General features: G+C 41.0%; 1 protein-coding gene across 1 annotated transcript in view; it reads left to right on the plus strand.

Moving 5' to 3' along the window:
• LOC118101442 (synapsin-3) overlaps positions 1–21,936 on the plus strand; it is a 103,720-nt gene that overhangs the window by 12,412 nt on the left and 69,372 nt on the right. Inside the window, exons 4-5 of the mRNA XM_047338524.1 lie at positions 9,990–10,047; positions 20,097–20,188. Of these exons, the coding sequence (XP_047194480.1) occupies positions 9,990–10,047; positions 20,097–20,188 (150 nt within the window). The remainder of the gene's footprint in view (positions 1–9,989; positions 10,048–20,096; positions 20,189–21,936) is intronic.

Genomic DNA, 21,936 nt, shown 5'->3' on the forward strand with positions numbered 1-21,936 from the left:
GCTGTCTTATAAATGAATTGAATGATGCGGGATTTGTTTCACATCAGTACATGGTTCAACAGAAAAATAACTGAACTGGGAGTTATTTTCCATCCGGTGCCAAATTTGCTCCAGTTCAGTTTGGCTCCAGTAAAAATGTCCACAATCACAAAGAGCCATGAGCATCTTAGTTCACTTTCTCTCTTCACCGACTGGTCGTAACATCTCTTAGTATCTGTGTCTGGAAAATAAAAGATGACAGCTTGACCTTTGTTTCCAAAAGGTAAGTATGAAACAGAATAATTGAGCACTTCTTTTCAGTCCTTTATCTCCAGGTTTTGTTTGAATGAACCTGTGTGGATTATAGCTGTTGGGTTATGAAATAACAGGTGTGCTATCATTTTTTACTTTTCAAAATGATGTTCTGCATATACATGTGTTTTAAGTACGTAGCCAGAGGGAGGAGGATGTTAGCTTAGCTTTGGGCTGCTACACACTAGAGGATTGTTATAGGATTCAATAACGTGGGAGACCACAGACATGATGACAGATTTAACAGATTTTTAATCATATAATCTTCAGAACACACACGGGACGATTCGGTCAGAACGTCAGACCACAAACTTGCCGTTTGTAGGAAATTATTTCACAGTGGCGATTCCAGAGAACTGAAATCTCACAGAACTTGCCTGATATTCTTCTTCTTCAGTTTTTTTGAAGAAAAGTCAGGAGGAAGAAGTTGTCTCCCGGCTAAAGGGGGATTTATATGCTATTTCTATCTGTTTGTGTATGAATTAAACGAACAGGATTGTACATGTGTATTTGTAATATTTTGAGTGTTGGTTGAGATATGTTTGAACTTAATACACAGAGAGAAATAACAAAAAACTACCACACATCCCCCATTAGCTCAGACTGGAGCTAGTTTAGCCAAAGCAATTTTTATCATTACAAAAAAAAAGTTTAGTTTCAGTTTCAAAAGGTGTGAGAGGTTGTATTGTTAGGAACAGACTTGTATGTCCTTGGCTTTAGCCGAGTCAGGCCACGGTTCTTTGTGCTGGAGTAAAAATTGTCATGGTAACAAGAGGAAGGTCCTAATAAATGAGCTTTAATGAGGAGAGATGACTCCATCTTTTACCCACAACACACACATGTGAGAGGCTGCTATCAGCTGCCTTTTGCTGCCGCTGAATTGATTTCTTGCGCTGCCGGTGTTTGTCTTACTGAATCGATAAACCACTCTTCCATTTCATGAATTGTTATTCTGTAGCCTGACATTTGCCGGTAAATCGTCCTCGGCGAAACTGTTATTAGCTATTTCCAGCGCTTTGAATTTATTTACTGAATTAGTGGGGATCATTATGAACCAAAGCATCTGTATCTGCGGCTCAGTGGGGAGATTAGGCCTCGGTCTAAATATGATCACTAAATTAAAGCACCCCGCTGTCAGCCGTGTCAAAGCCACAGAAATTGCTCTCAATTTTCTGAAAAGCCTGGCGGCCTCTTTTCTTAATGCCGACTGGCTGAAATCCCAAATGGGCCCCGTTCCTCTTCACATCCCGGTGTGTCGGACATGATTCATCAGGGGATCATCCTCCCTCTGAAGCGTCCAGGCTCATTCAGACGCTGTGAGGGAGCGTCCTCACTCTTGAGAGAACAGCAGGGGTTGTTATTCACCTCACCAAACTCAATTACTTAAAAGAGAGAGTAATGGAGGCTTTGATAAGTGAAGGGGTCGGTCGCTTTTTCAGCAAATGAACAAGAGGAAAAGTCCTTTTTGTGAAGCTGTTATGGTTGCAGCAGCAACACATGTACAATATAATGTAATACAGTGCAGCACCTCTGCAATAAATCCTACCTTTCTGGACCTTTTAATGTTTTATGCCTTTTTTATGCCTCTACGCCGGCGACAGCCAGTGGCTTGAGGCATTATGTTTTCGGGTTGTCTGTCTGTTTGTCTGTGCATCCCTCTGTCCGTCTCACTCATGTGAACATGATATCTCAAGAAGGAAGTTCTTCAGATTCGGTACAAATATTCACTTAGACTCTCGGATCCTTTTGAGTGGCCAAAGATCAAGGTCACAGTGTCCTCACAAAACGTTTATTGGCCCTTTGAACATGATCTCTCAAGTCTGCCTTGTATGAGTCTAAAAAAAAGTCTATGTAGACTTGTTGGCAGAGGGATACAACTACGCAGCTGTAATTGTGTTTTTTCTGACTGGGACTAAAAGATCCTTATTTATTTATATGGTCATTTATGATGTCATAGTTGGTGGTGCTTTTTTCTTGAATTGCACTATATCGTAGTTGATTACTATTATTTTGTTCAACTATAACTCACATAGGCTCCTTTCACACTAGAAACCTGTTCTTAGATTCGTCTGAAGGGTGAAAGAATCCTCTCTATCCTCTCTTTTATTCAATGCAGAGTATTCTATCGTGTCTTACAACATGCCTGGTGGGGATGTTTCACATTAACTTTTCTATTTTGAGAAAGGTTCATCAATGTTATGCAAATGTCATGGTCATGTAACAACTTATCACTGTTGACATTGTTTTATATTTATATATAGATACATATATGTATCACATTTAAAAATAATGTATATTAAAGATCAGCTTGGATTAGATTGGATTGGATTTGTTACTCGGACTGTTCCATATTTTGTCCACCGAGTGGCACTGTAGCTCAGTGACAGCTTCACAGAGAAATGCTTGTCACCTCTCATGCTGTTTCTTTGGGGAAGTGAAGGGCTGTGACCAGCAGATGGTGATGTCTGATAACATCTGAGCTTTATCTGAGGTACTAGCAGAGTTTGAGTGTACAGATGATCTGGAATCAGCAGCAGCTCCTCTCAGTAGAAGCCAGATGTTTTTTTTTACACTGAAATGATTCTTATAAAGAGTGGATGTTAATGTTAATCTCCATCAGTCCACATGTTTTAGTGGAGTTGCGCTGTGTGTCCATATTAATGTAAATGCTCTCACTGGAAGAGAGCGAGTGAAACCGAACTGAGCCCTTCATCCTTCATCCAGAGAAAGCTGCACTTACCTCTGTTTAGTCTCATCAACCAACCTGGACTGTGTGACTTCAGGGACGTCGTCCTAAAGCTTTGCTGGAGCAGATGTGCCATTTAAACAACGGGCAACTGCAGCTTGAAAGTAATAATTATCACCGGCATTGACATCATTATGCAAATCAAGGTCACCCCTCTCAAACCTTAGATCATAGGACTTCAAACTGCGAGGGGGGCCTCCCTATAGAGGTGTGCAGGAGAGTTGAAGGTTCTGTGCAAAGGTAGTGATGGGAAGCAAAGACACTATGAGATGGATGCTTGTCGGTTCTCTTAAAACAATCCAAAGTTAATTATCTTACTTTGACACAGTTAACAGTTGTAGCAGCAGCAGTGGCTTTGACACATGGTCCATGAAGGCTGCTCAATTATTTAAAAGACTTACTGGGTCATAAGTTCCTTAAACTGTCAACACACAGTCATGATTCACATATTTTTAGATTTAGTGGGACTTACACTTTTCAAGGATATCATTATTGCTGATGTGCATCACAAATAAATGTCCATAAACGCACTTAAAATTGAAGAAAGGGAAAATGCTTCCTGTAAATCCAGAGTTTACCTGAGAATCATGACAAGTAATCCAATGATCTGTGTCTATGCATTGCCAATCCTCCAAAATATAATAATAATAATAAACTTGAAGTCACAAGTGCTTCACAAGAGGCTAAAACAACAATAAAGGAGCAATGGAAATTGAGATATAAACCTTTAAATCCATCCAGAGATTATAAATCGTTTCACAGTTTGGGGGCATGGTGGTCTTTACTCACCTATCAGGTTCAGGAAACCAGAAGACAGACAGCTGATTTAAGATGGCGTGCATGTTCATAGGGAGTTATTAAATCCTTGATATATCCAGGGGCTTGGGTAGTGTAAAGCTTAAAAACTCATCAATCAAATCTTAGAATAAAATATTTAAAGATAAACAAATATAGGGGCAAAGTTGTCTCAGTTTAGTCCTTGGAAACCTCTTGGATTGCAAAAAAACTAAAAAGAACAATAGAGTTGATGGCAATTATATGGACCATCATTGTGAGAGAGAAACGTTAATACCTTATTTCAGGAGTAAAGTACTGCAGTGTAAGCCTTGCAGCACAATTTCTGCCTCATGGTCATTTTAAATTGCTCAAAAAGTGTCTCTTAATCCGAGTCGCTTCCCTGACGGTTAATTTGTGTGACATAGGAATGTCACTGATACTCAGAGGCCACTTCAAAATCAGAGGTCTGGTGTGAAAGAAGCAGCTAAACAGTTAATGCTCGGCCTCCTGAGACAAGTGCAACTTGTAAAAAAGACCAAATATTTGGCTGCTGCTTTGGCAACGTGTCTGTGTCATGGTGTCGGCCTTCTCTGTCACAGTGTTTGCTTTAGGAACAATGTGAAACCTGCTTTTGGGACAACGGAGTCCTCTCGCTGGATTTAGGCACATTGGGAATTACAGTAGGTGAACTGTGCAATGCTTCTCTGGTGAAATCTCTGCGCAGGGCTGCTGAAAATAAATAGTTCAGATCAAAATCAAACCACACTGGCCAAAGTTGTAATTTATTTTATGGCCCTGTAGTGACTCCAGATGTAATCTTGTTTTTTTATTTTTAAACCACTGGGCAAAGTCTTCCAGGAGTCAAACAGATGTGCTATGTTTTTCACATATTTCCATAAATCAAAACTGGGGTTCTGTCGTCCATCTGTAGTTACGGCTTTGACTTGGGCCACAGTAGCCGACAGAATAGTTTCTATCTGGAGGACAAACTGATCAACAGCTTCAGCAATTTGTAAGCATCCGCCAACACATATTCTCTGTCAGGGCCTAAAGAAAACCACACAGCTACATTTGATCTGTTGCAAAGAGGCTCAATTTTTGTCCTTCAGACATATGAACATGCATCAAAGCAGAAAGAGAGGAGGGTGTCCGTCCGTCTGTCCATCCCTGCTTGCCTTTGGGTTGAATTTCCTCCTGGGCATTCCAGCAGAGAGGCTGAGGTCTCTGCGGAAACGGTGCTCTGTCTTGACAGGCTTGGCCTCCAGCAATGACTGATCCACAATAGCAGTACACAGCACTGAGGCAAAGACTCCGAGAGCATCACCGTCACCACCAACAATCCCTCCTTTTCTCTCTCTGTGTCCCTGTGTCTCGCCTCTCTCCCTCGCTCTCAGGCTGACATGTGCGACGCTTTGCCAAGAAGCTGTCCATCTGTTTTGCGCCGTGTTCTGAAAGATATGAGCATCCGATTGCTCAACTCAGCCCTTCTTCGGCAAAACACGTTTAGTTCTTCGTGTATGTCGGCAGCTCTGCGTGATCCTCTGCTTGCTCTGAGCCATTTGAAGAGGGTTTTAATTTCATGTTTAGTCTAAAGCAGGAAGCCCACACACTGCTGAACGTCTCAAGGGCAAAGAAGAGGTGGAACATCTTCTTGTGGCTTCGCGAAAGGGGCAAAAGTTCATGAGCTGCAAAGTGCCAAGATTGCACAAGCACTTTCTCAAAACTTACTTAAAAGGGAAAAACAGCAAAGTACATAATCAAGTGTAGTCCCCTTAAGTCTCGCCATTTCTTTTGATCATATCAGAGCGTTTCCTGATCCATAAACCATCACATCCCATAAATCTCTGGTCAGACTTTGGTGAGGCTGCAAGGGATGGTGTTGGCCTAATAGCAGTCCTGTAGTGATACTTTGTTTTCAACTTTTACCACTGCAGCAACTTTGACAAAAACTGAGGGAAGTTATGTGGGGCTCAATCAACTTAAAATTAGTCGAATGTTTGATCGTCTAACAGACTGTGAAACCCTCTTTTCAATGTCAGGATCATTTTAATAGATGCAGAGCTTCACACTGACTGCCCCACATCCCGCTCCTCACCAGCCAAGTTGACAATTTTGTTTGTTGCAATGGTTCTAACAAATTATAATTTGCTCTCAGACCTAAGCAACGTTTTAGAATCTTTAAGTTCATTGTTTTTGTTTTATGGGCCGTGATTTAATTCACTTGTTTGGCCACTGAAATATGAATTTAAACCACAGTGTGTATGGAAGAGATGGACAAAGCATCTCCATTTCCTCCATTTATCCAGAAAGCCAAACTATCCCGGATATGAAAGCTGGCATCTTCACGTTTAGAGCCAGTAGGCTAGCGATTAGGGTGGGGGGGCTGCAATATCTAGGTCCCACTGATGCCCTCAACCAATCGTGAGCCAGTCTCAGCTGTCAATCATGACATTCTCCCCATTTTTGAAGCATCAAATAACTGATTAAAAGTGGCCGAAAAACTCATTTAATAACAGAAGTTATCGATGGACAATAACTATCAGTTCAATTATAAACAAACTGTTTCCTAATACTAGAAACCATGTGTCCTTGATGGAAGAAAACATTAACTAAACCAACACATGTAATACTTTATTTTATATCTTTTGTAAATACTGCAGTATTAGCATAACATCAAGTTTAGAGTGGATGCAAATAGGAGCAGTTGGTTTTTGACTCCATTTATGACTCATACACTTTCTATTAGTGGTACAAAACAGGACATTTTCTCATGGTTAAAAAGTAAAAAAGGAATTCAGCTCCATGGTGTTTATTTAGTGGGCGTGTGCACGACTGGGAGAAGGAAAGCCCGGACCTCTTTGCGGAGCTAAATGTTTATGTTGAAACACGCGTAAAGGGCTTGTTCAAACCAGAGGGCCCGGCAGCCTGTAAATTAGATTGATCACTTGGAGTGACGACATGTTTTGCAATATATTGAAACGCATACCATTCATTTTTTTGGGAAGTGAGCATGAAGGCCCCCGCCTCATGCTTCATGGTGGCGGCGACGGTGGTCCAGGGTGAGAGGGGGCATTGCCTGTCTAGTATGTAGGTCAGTCATGCCGAAGATTCACGGCTTCCAAAATTACAGAGAATGAGACGGCAAGGGACCCAAAACGTTTAAGGTCCAACAGCTGGGAGATGTTAACTTCAAGATCCTCCTCAGTGACTGTAATGAATGATAATGAACGGACGTAAAAGGACAGATGTAGGGGGATGAAAAACAAATAGGCAGACATTGGGAAGACAAGCGCAGGAGAAAGGAGGCTTTGTTTGGTGAGTGGCTCTGAGGACAAATGCTGCAAAAGCAAAATGTGTTTAGTTGCGGGTAAGTTGAGAGGCACTCTAAATCCCCAAAACAGCCTGGCCCAGTAAACCGAAGGCCTCGAGCATGTCCTCAACTACACACAGCTCCAGCCTGAAGCCCTCAACAGATTGTTCACTGTCCCTCTCCTGTGAGGGGTGAGAGTTCAGTGCTTGTAAAGCACTGGGACACAACTATAGCAATATAATGGCTTGAGAATGTGTGTTAGAGAAACTTCAATCCACAAGCTAACACAGGTCTACAGCTTTTAGTTCTTATGTCACTGTCAAAATACCATGTGAGTCAAATAGAGGGTAAATATGTATCTGTTGAGTTTTGGTGTTTCTCCAAAATAAAACTTAATTTCAGCCCTTTACTCTGAAAGGTTCAGCTCAGTTAATACCATTGTGGAGCAATAGTTACGGCCTTACATGTAGATAATGAATAAACAATGACTGTGTTACTGTTGCGTCTACCTAACAGAAGGTAGGAGCAAAACCTTGAGAACTTGGGAAAGCTTGAGTTTTTGGGCCGAGGCAAAGTATTATTGTCACTGTGAAAACAGTTGGTGTTTTCATGCCATTAATGGATCCAACACATTTTTACTTACAGCATGGTGGTCCACTACATTGTGAAAAAAAGACTGCTAAAGGTTGACATTGTGGGTGTGCCCGGATAAAGGGTTAGGATGGCCATCATCTGATGATGTATTAGCCTCTGGAGGCAACAGACAATATTTTGGGACTTCTGGTGTTGACAGCGGATAGCAGGGCGAAGACTCGTGTTCTGTTTGCTCTACACCGTTTACAGTCTGACAAGTTTCTATAATCAGGCAAGTCGAACCTTTCTCCTCACAAAACACAAATAGTTTTGTAGATGTTTTAGGTCCAGACGAAATTGTGGCTTATCTCTGGTAACTTCTATCTGCATATGAATTCAGCGTAGTTAAAAAGCAGATAACTGATGAATTTCGGTCAATGTGCTCTCTCTCTCTTGCCTTCACAAAGACTTTTTACCTGTGGGCAACCAAAGCCTGCTCAAACGTGATTGGTCAAACTAGAAACGGAAACCAAAAGGCCTCCGGCTCCAAAATCATGCTCTGTTGCTTCTGCACATTCACATGCAGAATCTGTTGGTAGAGAATGAACATGCCATAAGTGCCAATATGAAAGACATAAGGATGAAATTCAGACAGGACTGAAAGTTGGTGCCAGTTGGTGGGTCCACCTCTTTAGTCCGGACAGCAATGTCTCAACTGTTATTGAATGGATTGCAACATTCATGGTCAGGGCATGAACTGTAATAACTCTGGTGATGCTGTAAGCTCCCTCTCTGAGCCGTTATCAGGTCAGATGTTAAGTTGTTGCAACACTGGTTCACGACCAAATGCCTGTTAAACTAATGAGATTCCCAGCTGTACTTTGTGTTTACTGCCATTGAGCCAATGTTAGGCAACTTGCTAAATGCAGGTGGTGAACGTGGTAAACAATATATGTGGTAATATTGTAAAATTGTTGTACCGAAGAACAGCGGCCTCACAGCACTGCTAGACAATGAAGTAATGGGAAATCCAGCCAGATTTGACCCAACCCAGGGGGATAGCATACAATATATCTCTTGGTTTGTCTCACAGACAATACACAATGTATATAAAGTTGGATGATGTTGCTCCACTTCATCTTACACAGCAGTAGTGATCGTGGTGTAGAGCCATGTAGTCCTGCTGATACACATGATCGACCAATTGCGAGTAATTCTAAGTGGTCAATGACGTTTCAAATTGCTTTTATATCATCAAATAACGAATTAAAGCTAAACTTAGCAAAACTTGAACCCTTGAACAAACAGTGTGATAAGAACAACCTAAAATGACAGTAAAATCTATAATCTGGACTTTTTTGGGTCTATGTCTAATCTGCTAGCATGAAGAACCAGGCTTTAGGACCTATACTGAAGCCAGCCACCAGGGGGTGATCCAGATGATTTGGCTTCACTTTTGGGGGTTGCTGTCTATATCCATCTTTATATACAGTCTATGTATAAGGGAGTGCACAGGTTCAGACTGCAAACTACAAAGAAATCAGAAATCAATGTAACTACAATAGATGTTCTCCAAACGCCAAAGAAATTAAGCCACCAAGGCACATTCATGTCACATATTGCTGCAAAGAACTAATCACAATTTTACTGTTGCCTTATACTGAATATTCTTGTTGAGTTTGTTGAAATCATGAATCTTAGCATCTAGAACATCTACTTAAAAATAAACTCTGATACAAACTCATAAATATCAAGGCAGCAGCTTCACCTTGCCCACAAACCACATGTCAGAATATCACAGGAGAAAATAAAAACAGAAAGACTAACCCTCGATCATCAAGTTCCTTTTATTAAACGCACTTTATTTCACAAGCTATTCTTTGCCAAGGGATTCTGCTCACTAGAAGCCCTGCAAGGTCAGATTCTGTAATCACGGAAAATATGAGTCATTATTTTGTCCGTCTCACAAGGTATTTTGGAAGGTCTGTTGAAATTTCAGCCCTCCTACTATCAAATAAACAAAAGGTTATTTTAAGGTTGTTTTGACTGTTGGGAGAGTTTGCAGCACATGCACAGTACTGTTTGTGCAGGGCAGGAATCCACATGTTGATGTGCACGTGTGATCCACACAGAAATCTATGCATTCTCTTTATACTACACCCTTTGAAACTTGATTTCCATTGTTTAAATGACACATGTGCAGGACTCAACCTAAATTAAAGACTCTTAATCTGTATGAAAATCTCATTTTTTGGCTGTTCCTGAACGGTTTGTCTCTTTTTTCCAACGCAGGGCGAAGTATTTCAGAGGGAAGAAGCTGAATGGAGAATACGAGATCCGGGTGGAGCAGGTACAGTACATTTAATTATTCTGTCTAATGAAATATTTGAATTAATAGTTTAAAAGCTATAAACGTTTCCCGACATGTTTTAAGTGCTCTGCTTTCCTTTAATTGATTAGTACTGTGAACTTCATAGGTTAGTCAGAAACCTTTCCTCAGGCTGTTCCTGCCACTGGCTTTCATCAAACGCAATGAGGTCGAAATAAAGATTGTAAATGAAAGTGACATGAAACATCTGGATCGCCATAAAGGCCTCCTCCATATTAATTAATGGGACATGGACCAAACTAGGAAGTACACAAGTTTGCTTTCAATTACGTATTTGGCGCTATAAAAACAAACGGAAATATAACTGACAGCTGAGACTGGCCCCGCAATTGATCAAGCACGTGTTTTGGCGTGACCTCAAAAACCGCAGCTCCACACCACGATCCCCACTGTGCAGCCTCTGGCTCCAAATTATTTGGGCTTTATCTTTGTAAAGTGGGAGGAAGTGGAGATGTGTCATCCATCTTTATATCCAGTCGTGGGGTAGAAATTATGCAATTACAAACTCACCAAGTGACAATGCACAACAAGTGTACCAGTATGAAAAAATTGTTTCTTTCTATATTGCAACACCATTGTGCATCATCACTCTTATACTTTTCCACTTATGATTTTTCTTTTTCGAATTTTAAGAACTGTCCCAGTGAGATGAGGCTCCTTGTGAAAACTAGACTGCGGGGAATTTGAAAAGTGGCTACCCTGACCTCTCTTATCCAATAAGTGTTTTGATACATCCTTTCAAAACTTTATTCAATTTATCCATATTTAATGCTAAACTAAACTAAGCTAATCGCCACCTGGATCTAGCTCTAACAGACGTGAGAGTATCAATCGCCTCATCTAACTCTCAGCAGGGAGCGAAGAACCATATTTCCCCAAATGTAGCTTGATTATAATTCTGCATAATTCAGTGTGCACACAAATATGTTTAGAAGTCTAGACACGCAGTATTTACGGTGTGTAGATAACACACGTAACTGGTGGGTTATACATCTGCAACCCATTGTTGAGACTGGAGCTGTCTTTGAAATGGAGTGGTGGGTTTTTATGGGAGAAGGAAAGAGGGACCACAGAAAGTTGGACCGGTGATTTTACAGCCTCATTGCTCGACTCTCTACTGTTGTGGTCACATCCTCTCTCTGGGAGGGGTGGCAGCAGGAGTGAGTCCAGATTTTTCTATGAGATGTGATTTATTTTTATATATTTTTTTTTTTTTCTTGAGGTGTCACAGTTATTGAACCCCAATAAAAACTGGCAGAGTTAAAGAGGCCCCTGGAGTTGATGTTGTGGGGGACCATACGAGTCCCCCAGAGCTGTGCTAAAAGGCCCACTGACCTACTTACATCTTGTTGGCTCCTCTTTCCCACATGCCCTGCGCACTGACGCTAACAAGTCAGTTCGCTAATTGCCTACAGCAGCCAGACTCCTCATAGGATGTGTGTGCACCTCGCTGAGAGCCTGAGGAAGATGGAAACCCAATCTCTGTGGGAAAACTAGGCGACATGCTGAGATGAACCCTTTTAGGGGATGACAATAAAAGCAGAGAGGCCCGTTGCACTTTCTTCCACTCTCTTCAATCCCATTTTCTTGCTGGCTTTGAAACATCTCTACCCAGCAAATTTCAACGCAGACTTTTCACAACAACCTGCACCGATTCGAAAACGGGGCACCGACATTGAACTCACCACAATCTCGTAGTTATTCTTACCTGCTACATGTTGTGCTTTTTACATTTATGTTTTTTTTCCATATCTTTTTTCAAGAGTGTGGTCTTTCAGTTTGAGGGCAGGACTTATTGATTTCTCATGCTTTCACTCAAAACGCTGTGCTTGCACTCATATAGCCCCTGCTTGTGCTCAGATTTGCTCTTCTTGTGCACTCAGATATTTTTTTAGTTTTTTAGTTTTTCCTGCGCTCCAGTTTCAGCTCATCTCCTCGCACTGATGCTGCTTCTATGCGCGCATGAGACACTCTTCTCTCAGATCTCTCCTCTTCCGCTCTTGGATTTTTTTGTGCAACAAGTCTGTCAAATTCCCATCCAATAGAATACCAGGTGTAGTGTTGACAAATGAAATTGTAGGCGTGAGTGCATGAATCTGGTTTAAGTTATTGCCCATACAAGACTTTTTTTTTGGGGAGGGGGGGGACATTGAACTAACCTTTGCAACCTGTCAACTATCATCTTCATGCAGTGTGCCATCTGAAGCAGCGCTCATAAGCCCCAAACCATCATCATAACTCTTCTCCGCAGTGCTTGCTGCCATATAAGGTACAATCTGTGGACTCACTGCAAGCATGTCATGCTGCAGTGAGGAGGGAGGCCTGATGCCAGTGTGTAAGAAAGAGAGAGAGAGAGCAGCTTTGATTCTCGGATGTGATAATTCATTAAGGCTGCCCTGCCACCTCTACCTCACGCAGCCACTGCCCCATAGCAAATTTGCGAGCCCATTGTTGTAGCTCATTCCCGCTCATTTCCATGACCCACTTTGAAGTTTCATTTGGCAGACGCCCGAGGTCCCGTGTTCACCGGGTAACTCTTTTCTCTTTTTTTACCACTAAACAGAAGCTCATGGGAGCACTGCTGGTGGTTCTTTGAGCTCTTCTGTTACGAATAACAACACAGCTTTTTCATCACATTAGATTAAATATGTTCAGTCCAAGTTCTGTTTTTACAGTTTGATGACATGCAACCAGAAATGTAACATCAGATCTCATGCTTGAGAATTCAGAGCCTGTGACTCATTTGCATCATGAGATAAATATATTCTCTTGTTGTTTCTCCTGTGAACATTCCAGTAAAAGTTTGAGCAAGTCTTACAGTAGAGCTGTATAGTCACGGCAATGCTAAAACGTTAAGGTTAAGCTGAGAAGTTATAAGATCGTAGCAGGAAAATATTTTTGTAAAGTTATTGTTTATTCCTACTTTGACACTAGTCTGACAATTGGCACAATAAGGGTTTGATAATTGAACATCAGAATTTATAACACCAGAATAAGATCTGAGGAACAACTGGTGCAATTTTAAACAGAGCAGAAAGGCCTGATGTGTTTTCGTAGTAGTAGACCAGAGGTTTTGTATCGTTTCACCCGACTGAAGGGCAAACAATTTAAATAACTTTCACCACTACCCACACACTTTTAAATTGATTAGCATTTATTTTGTATTAATGAATAAACATGATATAAAACATAAATTGAAGTTTATATTTGGTATCTGGTCTATTACAGGAGTATTCAGGAGTAAACATGATCTACAGTACCTACAGTATAATTTCAGTTATGAGCAGCTGAAAAACACAAAAAAATATTTTGATTAAAAGACCAACTCTTCACATATGTCTGTAAATTTTGCCTCAAAAATTAGGATCAGAAAAATGAAGGAACGACAAGTGGCAATATTGAGATAATGTGCAAGCCCACTCTGACAGTAATGTCTGTTATAGACTTAAAGATTGCCAACACAAAATATAGATCAATGTATAACCACTGAGTGTATCAAATTTAGCTATTTTAGAATTAACCTTTTAATTTCTATGATGACAAATGTGACAAAATCTTAATGTAACATCACTTTAAGTGTTGACCCCAGGCTTCTGATTTACTTCATGTGCTATTTTATTGGTAAAAATGTCCTTAATCGCACACTAGGTGGCTGAAGATAATTCAGTTTAACCAATTTGTAATCTTAACATATCCTCCCCACTTTGTTCTCAGACCCAGAGATTTGGTGTGTGTATCCAGGCTAGTGGTGCGTTCCAGAGAACCAGAGCTTAGAGGATTAGGTGTTGCCTCCCATGCCTTTCAAGGGTCTTGGATGTGAGTAACACAGTGGCGGTGGCCCCTTCATGTTGTCACCCAGCTAGCGATGCTGGGCGTTGTCAAAATGACGGCGGTCTGTTGTGAATATTCTGCAGTCAAAGCCAATCGTGACGACATGATGACACCCAACCAGCGGACTGCCTGACAATCTGAATGTTTACAGGTCGGAGACGCAGCAATCTACACGGCTGCACAAATGAGTCAGTTAAATATGAAGAGGCCTGTTGTTGGTGAAAGAACAAGGGCCAGTTCTTCAGCGTTGCCGGACCATGTGTGGTTTTGGGTCGCGCGGGGGAACATCTGCTCGACAGGCGCATGACCTCAGCGCTGTCCGCGGTCCTTTCTGCTGCAGTCATGGCAGCGCACAGGCAGTTGGCTGTATGTTATCCGTAGCCTTTTTTTTTGGCTTGTATTTGCCCATGACATAGAGCATCTGGGTAGAAGTTAGCTTAAGACAGATGATTAAGATTGTTCCTCTCAGACGTTTGACTGACCCAGCTGCCCTCGTGCCTTCTGTTGCCCGACTACATTTAGCATCTGTCATACATTTTAGCGTTTAATGCCTCAATGGATTATTTCACTGTTGTACAAGGTGGGAGTAATTAGCTGCAAATACCTCTCTGTGGTGCATATGAATGGTCCACTGTACCTCAGACCTCTCAATTGCATCAGTATGTGATTCTAGCAAGTTTATCAGGAATTACTAAAACATCCAGACATGGTCAACCAGAATGCATCTGCCCTGCAGACTTCACCTCATGTTATTTCACAGTTTGCCAGACAACTTATGACACATGCGCTACAATGTGGGACTTGTGTAACATTTCCCATTCAAAGTATTTTTATCTCGGCCAGGTTTGTGTTTGTCAAAGTTTTCCGCGCAGGAAATAAAGAGTTGAGGAGGTGAAAGGAACACATAATGTCCCAGAGAAAAACATCTATTTTCAAATGAAAGGAAACCACGTAATAAGGAAACCACGTAATACGAAAACAATTTTTATCAACAGCCCCTCCACCGGGGACCAACTATCAGTGGAATAAAATCAATGATAAAAGGATTATAATGATCATTTGTGGAGAGGAACAATTAGTAAAGTTAATTATGGCTCAGATCTGCATAGACAGATTTTCTTACTGTGCCTTCAGTGGCTCCTTGTTTTAGCTGCCTTAGAATTAGAAATCCTAATGATCATCACAAAGCATTACCATAAAGTATATAGTACTTTTAGTATTGAATCTTTATGTGCTGTCTCTTACAATCAGTGTAATTCAGACTATGTATAGAGTATCCACAGTATAACATTCCCATATTTTAATTGCATCTTGAATGAATGAATCACCATTTCAATTGCTTTCACCTCTCACACCTTTAATGACCCCTCAGTTGCTTTCCTCTCTCACACTTTAAACTGACAGTTTAAATGTTTCTTTCTCTTCCACTTTAACCTACAGTTGACCTGCTTTCACTTTTCATTCTTGAAATGAGAACTCAACTGCTCTCATCTGGCCGTTCACACACATGGACTTAAAAGCTGGGACAGTGAATTGTGAGTGTGACCTGGTGTTGCAGAGTTGTCCACCTCAGATACACAACCTTGTAATCTCAGGCATCATTGTTGTATTAAAACAGTTTGAACAATAAATAACAGGTTCAAAAAACATATTACAAACAGAGCTTTTCTGTAGTCACGAAATAATGTGAAACGGGAATTTAACTACCTACTGTTGTGCAGCAGCTACATTTGAAAACTGGAATAGCTCTCAGTAGAGTGCTTACCTTCGCCAAGGCAACATTCCCCTTATGAAACCACATTTAAATGTGCTACATAAGGATTTGTATATGGACCTGCACCAATTGCACACACTCATATCAAGCAGATACCAGATATGATGCCAGATTTGTCAAAAAATGTTGAAAATGTCAAAAAACACCTTAACTCACAATGTTAAAGAAAGTGCTATAAAATTCCTGGATCAGCTCCCTGATACAGATCCACGCCAAACTTTAATGGGTTCTTTCTTGGCTCATGTCCCACCCTTCCAAGTTTTTTTCATTCATTCATTTGGAGTCTATGAAACACATAATTCATCTACTTCACATGACAATTCAAACCATTTTACTGCTTCAGCTCTAACCAACACTTCAACTTCTTTTAGTGCTTCAAATCAGAATGTAACTCCTGTAGTATTTCAAACTGAATTAGAATTGTAACACATTTGTACCTGTTTACAGTGGTCGAATACCTTCAATGCAAGCATTGCAACATTCTGTTTTTATTAGTTGTCTCGTTGCTCAGAATATTTAGCAGCAAATTATATTTGAAATGCAGCTTGACCAGTCCCTCCAAGTTGTTTTTGGGCGAAAGGACCAAAGATCCTGTTTACTATTTGACTCAGGAGCAAACAAAAGGCACCATAACCACATGAATCTCAGTATAGACAGTAAGTCCACATCTAAAAATACTCACAAAGATTCCAAATGAGCTACTGTCGAGTGGTGTTTACTGTACCGTCCACAGGTTCACTTGACATGGCAGTAAGGCCAGAGTGCATGCAGTGATAAGTGAGGCTGGCTCGGAAATTGTTCTTCAAAAGCTCTTATGGTGCATTTAACTCCAAACCCATGTGTCAGGTACAGGGTACTGTCTATCAAAAATAATAGATCGTTTGGATAGCACCACTACAGAGCCCCTTAAATCCATATCTTGTGTGCACAGGTTATTATCTTGTGCAAGTTAAGATAAAGAAATATTACCTGTCAGGATCTATAAGGGCTCCATAATCTACCTGTCTAAGGTGCTCCTTTCTTCTAAATAGATACATGTATGTATATTAGCACTATGTTAGCATTTCCATCAGCCACTCTCCTGTGATAGAGAGAAATCATTGTGTTTCACATAAATGAATTAGGTAGCAGTGAGCCGTAGGAGTGACAATGGCTGAAGCTAAAACAACAGACTGTGGTTATACCTAATGGCAACCATGCTGTGTCCTGTGAGTGTGTTCATGCTAACAGGTCAGCTGAAAACCAGCCTCAAAGCAGGTCAACAGTTGGGGAAGAATCAGCTCTGGAAGCAGTTCTTCCATGTATCACTTCCTGTTTTCCTTTCCCAGGCAAGAGCTGCTCCAAGACAAGTGTCTGAATGTGTTACCGTGATGGTAACCATGGCGCTGTGAAAAGCCTCCTGTCCTGGCTTCTGGGCCTGTGCCCCGCACCAGCCACTTCATCCATTACCGCCCAATAACAGTAGCTGTAAGCACTCCTCTTACCCAGAACCAGCCAATCAGAGGTGACGTAGACTGCTTGGCACTTGGCCAAAATGGTGCCCGCTCTCTGGCTGTATCTGGTCGCAGCAAAAGTCACCGTAGGCCTCTGTGTTTGGGATGGGACTTGATGAGGAGATAGGATTTGATGAGGAGATGCACTGATGAACGATATGTGTGTGTCTGTGTTTCACAGTGCGTCTGGGTGCATTACTCATTTAAGAGGGCTTTTTAGCCAGGCAAGAGCTGCTGAGCACGCAGATGTTTCTTTCAGAGGTGGGTATCAGTAGAGAGGAGCTGAGAAAAGGAAGGGAGCCAAGTGCATGTCCTTGAGGCGCATTGAGTTTGAGTGGCGCCTCGTTGTCCCGTAAATAAGATTACGGCATTTACTCGCCCCCTGCTCTTCCTCTGGGAGAGCAACACAATGAATAAAAGAGGTTGGTGTTTTTTTCTCTCTCTCATTCTTTCTCTCTTGGCAAAAAAAGCTAGTTTTGTTACGTTGGCGCATTCTTTTCAAAACCGAATCACTCCCCCATACAGCGTTTACATGGGCCAGGGCACTAGATGAAAGGGAAATTTATCTCTGAAAGAATATTGCTGATAATATTTCCTTTTCATGGAGATGAAAGCCCATGTAAAGCCTGGTAAAGCAGGCTTAACGTCTCAAATGATGATCACAGTATATGAGAATGTGTAGATAGAAATTGCCTTAATTTGCCATGGAAATTGGCAGGAGATGGGTTGAATATAGGGTCAGCTGGAGGATCTGCTTCCATCCCCATCCATGCTGTTGTGTGTGGAGGCTGGTGAGTCTGTATGAGGCGTGTTGCACTGCCTGAAGCATACAAGGTACAGCAGCTTACTGTAGATTTGAGCTGTTGCAAGGCTACTACATGCAGCATGTCATTTAGACAGCTGCTCTTTATCATGCTAGCTGTGAGGTTTCTGTACAAATCACAAAATATTCATTAGCGAAGAGAAGAGAGGTTTGCTGAAGATTCCAGTGCAGTTATGTGAATTCACAGATTTTCTTCGTGTCTGATCACTCGGGGGCAGCGTTTTGTTTTGGAACCACCTGACTCTTTATTTATTAAATCCTATGTTCACTGGCTAGTTGTGGAAGAGAACTGTGGGACTGGAACAAAATAGTACAATCGTGCACGGTAAAACCAAAACAATGAGCTTTAAGATACTAAAAAGCTCAGTGTAGTCAACTGCATATATGTTCTTATATTAAACATCGACCTCTGACTCATTACTAATAGAAATATATGAATTAGTGCGGCTTTATAGCTTAAGGCTGATGTACCACATTAACTGTCAAGTCTGAAAAAGCTCATGTGGCGCCCTATCGTCCTGATTGGGAAGGAGAAAGAAAAAGGACATCCAGCCACTTTTCATTTTGAATGTCAGAATTTACAAAAGCACAAAAAATGTTTAGAATGCAAAGCAACTACAAAGGTTTCTTTGATCAGTGATTGAGCTTTTACTTATTTATTTATGTTGTCAGCCTGGGATTTAATCCACTGACCCTCCAGTCACAAACCTATGTCTTTGATTAGATGACTACCAAAAGCCATTAGCCATGTGCTGTACATGTGTGCTTCCCTCAAAATGCAACACATCCTTCCAGAGGGAATTTGCACTGTCAATGTCCTTAAGAAGTATTTGAAAAGCATAAATCATTGTGTCCACTAACAAAGTTAACGTCTTATGTAACTTTTACAAAAAAATTCTGCTGGAACACAAAAACACACATTGGGATTGTGTTCTTCTCTGTTCATGTGACATAAATATGCGTGTATAAATATATGTGTATTCTATGTGTCAGTGGATGGGACACAGACCAAACGAAGCCAAAGTATGTGTCAAATACATTTTTCAGAGGTAGTTTCTAGTCATTTTAGGGCGTTGTTATCGCACTGATGCTGTAAGTTCGGTTTTAATTACTTATTTGATGCTATAAAATTGGGGCAAAATGTCATGATTTACAGCTGAGACTGACTCACGATTTGTCAAGCGCCTGCATAAGCGCATGTATAAGCGTATGTATAAGCGTATGTGTAAGCGTATGTGTATCACTAGCAATAGCGGCCTTTTGTTGCGCTGGGTTTTGTTCCTCAGGCTTTACCCGGGTTGAGTCTGATGAGTATGTTGGGTGTAAGCAAGTGTGATGCACTTGACTGCCCCCCCCTTGGGTACTATCACTTTTCAGCTGCTTCTATGTTTGTTTGAGTTAATTTGTTTGTATAACTTTAATAGTGTTAATGGGTGTACTTACTTTAAAAGAGTATAATGCCCCCGCCCCCTGTAACATAAACTTTTTTCTCACACTGCATTTTCCCTCTTGTGGTAAAGGGCCGTCATTATTGTGGCAGAAGAAAAGCTCATGTCAGGAAAGCTAAATTTGGCTCGAGCATAAAAAACTGTTGATTTCTTGACCGCAGTGACAGTCATTAGAAAGAAAATTGAGTTGTCCCTCGTTGGTCCGCGTCCATGCAGAGAGTCTATTCCCAGAAATCAACTGTCGCCCCTCCTTTCGAGGATCTCTGGGAGTTTGACAGAGTCATTAGGTAGCCGGGCTACAGCCTTTCACAAGGCCCTAACTGTCCGGGAGGCCACAGACTGGGGATAACTTAATTTGCCTCCTCTCGCAAAGTCCCTCTGTTTTTGTGACTCTTGTCCTTTACTATCAGCTTTACAAATGCAAAGATATAAAACGAAGTGAAATAATCTATTGTAGGCTTTCTTGTAGGTATTTTTCCTGTTGATTTTTTTTTTTTAAACAATAATCTGTATAGATCATTCATAAGTCAAAGTGCTATTCATTATTTAGAATTTTATTTAAAAAAAGAAAAGAAAAACCTTTTAATGTTGTTGTCGTATGCATCTTTTCACTGGTGGTGTTTTCTACCTCTGTGTTCCAGGCGGAGTTCTCAGAGATCAACCTGGCCTCCTACGTCAACTTGGGATGTATGGTGGACATGCAGGTCAACAAAGGTGGCAGTAAAGTGGTGAGGTGAGTTGCTCAAGGCCCGACACAGTGCTCCTTTCCTTTGACGCATTTCCCCACGCAATCTGTAATCTGCCTCAGTGAGCCTGCACAAAGGCTCCAGTTCTTTTCTCTCAGTAGCATTGGGCATGACTCTGTGTAAATATAACACTGCTTGCACTCAGAGAAACCAAGACTGTAATGTGATTATGCCAGTGAAAAACCTAAAAAAAGACTTCTCACCCACTAGTTGCAATCTCAGCAACGAAGAGGGCTAGTTATCTTTTTGGTTTTTTTAATTCAGTTTTTATTGCACTTATTTATACCGCTCATAAAAAACTGTGTTATTTTTGAGTTTGACTGCTGTGCTGATGCATCTGAAATTAAAAAACAAAAAAAAACGTGACAGTGGCAGAGGTGGCCTCTGGCCAGACAGCAGCTCCTGTTGCAGCAGCAGTTCAACACGTGGAGCTGGTGTTTAAATAGACGGCTCTGTTATGTGAAGTTGCAGCTCAAGGGGATCGCTGATGATCAGCTGATCTGGGTGGCAAAGATGACACCATGTTCCTGTCTGAATGTGACTAATGCTTTATTTACCAAATCAGTAAACAAGATTGAAACGTCACGCTTTTATTTCTCATCAGCAGATTTTCCACAACAGCAGGCAGATTTTCTTCTCCTGCAAAAAACTCTAAAAAGGGACTGCATGCTCCCTGTCCAACACCAGACAGTTAGTTAACAAAGTTAATAACCAGCGAGTGAACACAGCAAGCAAGCACAACTTCATTTATATCATTTCATTCCAGGTGGACGCACAATGTGCTGCACAGATTGTGAGCTACCACAGGTGTAGCAGCTACAAAACCATGTGTAAAAAAAAAAAGTAAGACATAAAATAATAGGGGGTCAGGTTGAAAATAAAAAAAACATTAAAAGAAATTATAATAAAAGATGATATACTAAATAAAATTAGATTAAAATAATTATAAAATTGAAAAAAAGACTATTGATAAGCACAGCTTAAAAAGGAAGTTTTTAGTTTAGATTTAAAAGACGGTAGTGTTGGAGAACACCTAACATGATATAGTAGCATGTTCCAGTGGCTTCAAGCGTAAAAGCTCAAAGCACTTTCACCAGTTTTTGTAAAGACCCCAGGAAATAACCAGGCGGCCTGCTCCAGATGACCTAAGCTAAAGAGTCAGATATTTCTGTCATTAGTCGGTGGAGATCAAAACAGAGCTAAAAGCAAGGTTAATATAAGACTGTGCAAATAGCCATATTAACCATCTTGTTTCTGCTACCCCCATGTGGATAAAATGTGTTAATGCAGATTTAACAAACTGTAAACTTCACTTTTGTTTTTTACAAGGAAACTCCTCGGGTCATCTTCTTCCCCTGATTGTGAACATTGAATTATTTACACAAACGATGATAATCAATGTATCTGTATTACTCCATGAATGTCACCAGCGCTTGGTTATTTAACTAACCTACACTCCTTTCTTTAGTACACAGATTCATATTTTTGATGCAGTGACAAAAGAACAATAGCCAGTGATAGTTTACTTGTTCTCGACAGGGCATCAACTGTCATGGCTGAACATGGCCAACATGGTTATATAATATATATTAATAGCCTAAATAGTCCCCTGCTTCTGCAGGCCGATAAGAACCTGACTGGTCGATCAGATGGGCTAACTGGGTCCAGTGTCAGCCCTAATTCTCGGCTGTCTGGAGCGTAATCAGCTAATCTGTGCTCTGGCTTGGACTCCGCA

Source organism: Hippoglossus stenolepis, chromosome 22 (genome assembly GCF_022539355.2).
Source record: "Hippoglossus stenolepis isolate QCI-W04-F060 chromosome 22, HSTE1.2, whole genome shotgun sequence".
Taxonomy (NCBI): Eukaryota; Metazoa; Chordata; class Actinopteri; order Pleuronectiformes; family Pleuronectidae; genus Hippoglossus; species Hippoglossus stenolepis.